At 44.1% G+C, this 5,000-nt stretch overlaps 1 protein-coding gene across 1 annotated transcript in view; it reads left to right on the top strand.

Annotated features, from left to right (window-relative positions):
- The first annotated feature begins 3,896 nt into the window (after positions 1–3,896).
- LOC122142370 (twinfilin-1-like) overlaps positions 3,897–5,000 on the top strand; it is a 4,435-nt gene continuing 3,331 nt past the window's right edge. Inside the window, exons 1-3 of the mRNA XM_042752790.1 lie at positions 3,897–3,945; positions 4,509–4,634; positions 4,719–4,869. Of these exons, the coding sequence (XP_042608724.1) occupies positions 3,943–3,945; positions 4,509–4,634; positions 4,719–4,869 (280 nt within the window). The 5' untranslated portion in view covers positions 3,897–3,942. The remainder of the gene's footprint in view (positions 3,946–4,508; positions 4,635–4,718; positions 4,870–5,000) is intronic.

The raw sequence follows: 5,000 nt of genomic DNA, 5'->3' as shown, positions 1-5,000 counted from the left end.
TGCCACTCGGTTTCTTCAAGTTGGATTAGCAGGCATGCACTGTTGATTTGAATTGAGAGTTTGTATGCACTTGCTGTCACGCTTGGTTTTCGTACGGTGTTCCTGATGCATCGCTCGGAGCCTCAAAAAATACATGGTGAGATGGCCCTTTTCATTTTTTTTTTGAGTTTTTTTTTTTTGTTTTGTTTACCCCAGTCAAACACAAACACAACCCCCGCTAATGCAAGGGCCCCCCCAACCCTGCCACCCACACATCCACCCCCCTTTTTTTTTTTTTTGTTTTTTTTTTTTTTTTGGTGTTGTTTTTCACTTTTTTTTTTTATTTTTTTTTTTTAACTCGCCGACCCGAGCGAGTTTTGGTGTTGACGTACTAGAAACGAAAGCGCACCGGACCATGTGTCAAATACGAGAGTCTCCTCATGAGAATGTTTTGTTTTTTGTTTTTGTTTTTTGTGGAAACCCCGACAGCTAGGTTTTTTGCACAATTCACTTTTTTGGTAGTTTATTGGTGGTTTTTTTAAAACTGATCATTTTGTCCTTCGTTCTTTTTTTAGGGGGTTTTTTTTGCTATACTCTTACTATTTTTTTTTTTTTTGAGGCTAGGCACCTTGGGACGGTGTGTTTGAGACGGAAGAGCTATATTCTATTGTATATATGTTATCATGGGTGGTTTAGATATACGGGGGTGGGGGGGTTGTGGGTCGCTGAAGCAGGTTTTTTTTGTGTTTTTTTTTGTAGCATTAAAGGGGGTTGTTGGGTTGTGATTTTTTTTTTTTGTGTGTTGGTTGCAAACTTGGGTGGGTGTGTTGTTTTAATTTGGTTGCAACTTGTTGAGTTTACACACTTTTTTTTTTTTGTGTTAACCAAACACAACGCAATTGTGGGGGGGTGGTGGTGGTTGGGGTTTGTGGGGGGGGGGGGGGGGGTTGGCAGGTGTTTTTTTGTGGTGTGACACGTTTGTGGGGCTCAACGTCATGGGGGGGGGTTTTTTTTTTTTTTGTTGGCGGGGGGGGGGGGGGGGGGGGGGAGGGGGGGGGGGTGGGGTGGGGTTATTTCACGTTGTGGTGGGGGGGGGGGGGGGTGGGGGTGTTTTGATAGATGGGGTGTGTTGTCCCCCATATGCCCCCCCCCCCCCCCCCCAAACACACAGGCTGCACCCCCCAGATTGCCCCCCCCCCCCCCTACCAACAAACCTTATCAAACACACAAAACCCACTGACATCCCCACAACACACAGCCCCATACACACAAAACCCCCACCTGATATGCCCAACAACATATCCAATGGGTTGGTGGGTGTGGTGTGCAAAGATGAACTGACAACACACGGGGGGGGGGGTGTGGTGTGGGGGGGGGGTTGGGTGTGTGGTCATAACTTACTTGTTTGGTTGGTCCCAAAACTAATTAGTATGTACACAGGTTACCACACAACAAAACACAACAACATACATCATCATTGGGGGTAATGGGGGGGGGTGGGGGGGGGTTGGGGGGGTTATTGCAACCACGACTAAGACAAATTTTCAAAACTTATTTTTTCTATCAAGCTCTACTTGTCTAGCATCACCCACGACCCTACGTCCTGATTCTATCTTAGCATAGCAACAAAAAACAGCAACAAACACACACTAATCGGTGATGACAAAATAGAAAAAAAATCTTAAACTACCCACCAGCAACATGCACAACACACCATACCCAACAAAAAAACAAAAACCTGGGGGGGGGGGGGGGTGGGGGGGGATGAGGTGGGTGGGGGGTGGTGGGGCTGGGAGGGGCGGGGGGGGTTTGGGGGGGGGGAACAAACAAAAAAAAACACCCAAAGGGGGGGGGGGGTGGGTGGTGTGGGGGGGTGGGGTTGGTGGGTGGGGGGGGGGGGTGGGGGTTGGGTGGGGGGGGAGGGGGGGGGGGTGTGGGTGGGGGGAAACAACAAAACCCCACAACAACCAAAAAAAAAAAACGGGGGGTTGCAACCACCACAAGGGGGGGGGGGGGGGGGTTTGGGTGGTGTTGTGTGGTTTGGTGTTGGTTTGTGTTGGGTTGCCACCACACACACCAATCCCAACAACCCCCCACCCCAACCCCCAAAAAACAAAAACCCACAACAAAGAAACCCCCAAAAACACCAAAACCACTTTTCTTTTTGTGTTTTTTGGGTTTGTTTGTTCTTGTTGGTGTTTTTTTTTTGTTTTTTTTTTTGTTATTTTTTTTTCCAACCACCCCAAACCATTTTTTTTTTTTTTTTTTTTACACACAAACCACCCACACACACTAAATCCACACACAATCTCATACACTCACACACTACACCACACACACACACACACACTCTCACACACACTCTCTACACACACACAGACCACACTCACACACACACACACCACACATCATACAAACTCACACACACAACACACACAAAAACACAACGCGAGGCCACCTCTTTGTTCCACATGAGCGTCTCCTTGTCCGCCACACACAACACTCATACAAACACACACACACCACACACCACACACAACACAGCACACTCTACACGCACTCACACGACACACCACACAAAAACACAACCAAAACACACGTCATACACACTCACACTCACACACACACACACAACCACACACACCACTCACTCTCACACTCACACACCACACCACAACCACTCTCTCTCACACAACAACACAACACAACACTCTCACCCACACACACTACACCCACACACCCACACTCTCTCTCACTACACACCACACACAACACCACTCTCACACACACACACACACACACACTCATATCACACTCACCTTCACACACCATCACACACCTCACACACACCTACCCATAACACACAAACACACACACACCTCTCTCACACACACCACAAACACACTCTCACACACAACACACAACAACACACCACACACACAAGAACCGAGACCGAGGATACAGCTGCGTAGTTTCCATCCGCCCTTTTTTAATCATATAAATCTGTTTTATAATCAGTATGTTTTTTGTTGAAAGTTGTGGCTGTGATAAAAAGAATAGTATAGGACAGATATCATTCAGACTTACAACAACTAATGAAGGAGCATCAGTACAGGAAACTATCATGTGTAATGTGATGTAATGCAACTATTTCTCTTTTGAGATAGTAAATTGCTGTGGTGGAAGGCTCATAGGTAAGAGAAATATTTTGATTTAGGGTCTATTTATTTGAATATAATAACTTTTTGTAACATTAAAAATGTATAAGTGACTATACAAGATCTACTTTTTTCTTCCTCCCTGCCAGTACTTATGGACATTTCTTTTTTTTTTTTAATGGCATTTAATCTGGAATATAAATCTTTTTGTAACATTTTTTATAATAGTTCCTGTGGCTGGCCAATGGCATTTTGATTGTACTATTACGTATAAGGGTCATTTAAAAAAAAAAAGGTAAATTTATTTGAACTCAGAAATGGTTTGTCACATTGACTCTAAAATGTCTTCTTTTGGTAGTGCTGTGGTATAATCTGTGTGGGTCTTTTGAAACCGCATTTGTTGTTTGTAAGTAGACAGAGTCTGATCATGTAGAGATCCTTGAGCTGGCAATTCATCGTCTCAAACTCTATGGTCCCTTATACAGGGACGCGCGATGTCTGGTAAAGCTCTCCGTGTGATGCCCCCCCTCTGAGCTCACTTTCCACATTGTGACTTATTATTCAAAACACCACGCCATCCTCAGCACGAGCCCCACACGACATCCTCGAAGGTACACTTGGGACGTGGAAGTTAATTTTCCTTGAAACGCCCCAACTGTTTAGTGTTCATGAGATATATGAGTTTGACAGCACTGAACCTAAATGCTCGGAGAGTATCCGAGGTGAGACGCGACGACGTCTGATAACGTAAACATCAGTGACGGGAAGCGAAAGATACAGAGGCGGAGTTAACCTGATCATCTCGATGGTATTTTATAACTGCGTTTCTGTGGTTTATTATCCAGGGAATGCATGAACTAATCAAACCTTGAATGCACTGTAAGTGGCTTTAAGTGTATATGTGTCCCTGCAGCACAGAAGCAGTCATGAGTAGCACAGGGATATTTGTAGCAATAGACACAAATACATTGTATGGGTCAAAATTATGCATTTTTCATTTATGCCAAAAATCATTAGGATATTAAGATCATGTTCCATGAAGATATTTAGAAAGTTTCCTACTGTAAATATATTAAAACTTAATTTTTGATTAGCAATATGCATTGCTAAGAATTCATTTGGACAACTTTAACGATGATTTTCTCAATATTTAGATTTTTATATACCCTCAGATTCCAGATTTTCAAATAGTTGTATCTCAGACAAATATTGTCCTCCTAACAAACCACACATCAATGGAGAGATTATTTATGATGCATAAATCTCAATTTCAAAACACTGACCCTGATGACTGGTTTTGTGCTCCAGCGTCACAATATGACAAATGATAAATAATAACTGTAGTGAATCAGTCGCTCTGTGTGTGCGCAGGTTCAGACAGACATCCACGTGAACACTACGAAGCAGACTCTTCAGGGTGTGGCGTTCCCTCTGGACGGAGAGGCCTTCGCTGCGATACAGCAGTTCAAGGACAAAAAACTCAACTACGTTCAGCTGGTGAGAGAAGCACACGTCCCACAATGCAGTACTCAGTTGGCAATAGAGAGTTTTTGCTTGATATCGGTTGTTTTATTTCCAAAGAGCATCAATTTTGAGAAGGAGCTGATCGTGTTGTCGAACACGGACGCCACGGAGGTGAAGGATCTGCCCAAGAGGATCCCCAAAGACGCGGCGCGCTATCACTTCTTCCGCTTCAAACACTCACACGAGGGCGACTACCTGGAGTCTGCAGGTACAGACGGTCATCCACTTCCCCTCTCCTAATCCACATTACAGTCAACTAAAACTACACCAACACCATCCAAAAATACACGTCATTGCTTGAAGTTAAACATAAAATTATATTTTTTTAATTAAAAAAAA

The sequence above is a fragment of the Cyprinus carpio genome, chromosome B25, assembly GCF_018340385.1.
Source record: "Cyprinus carpio isolate SPL01 chromosome B25, ASM1834038v1, whole genome shotgun sequence".
Lineage (NCBI taxonomy): Eukaryota > Metazoa > Chordata > Actinopteri > Cypriniformes > Cyprinidae > Cyprinus > Cyprinus carpio.
Note: the sequence above shows the minus strand (reverse complement) of the source record. Positions and strands in the feature narration are given on the sequence as shown.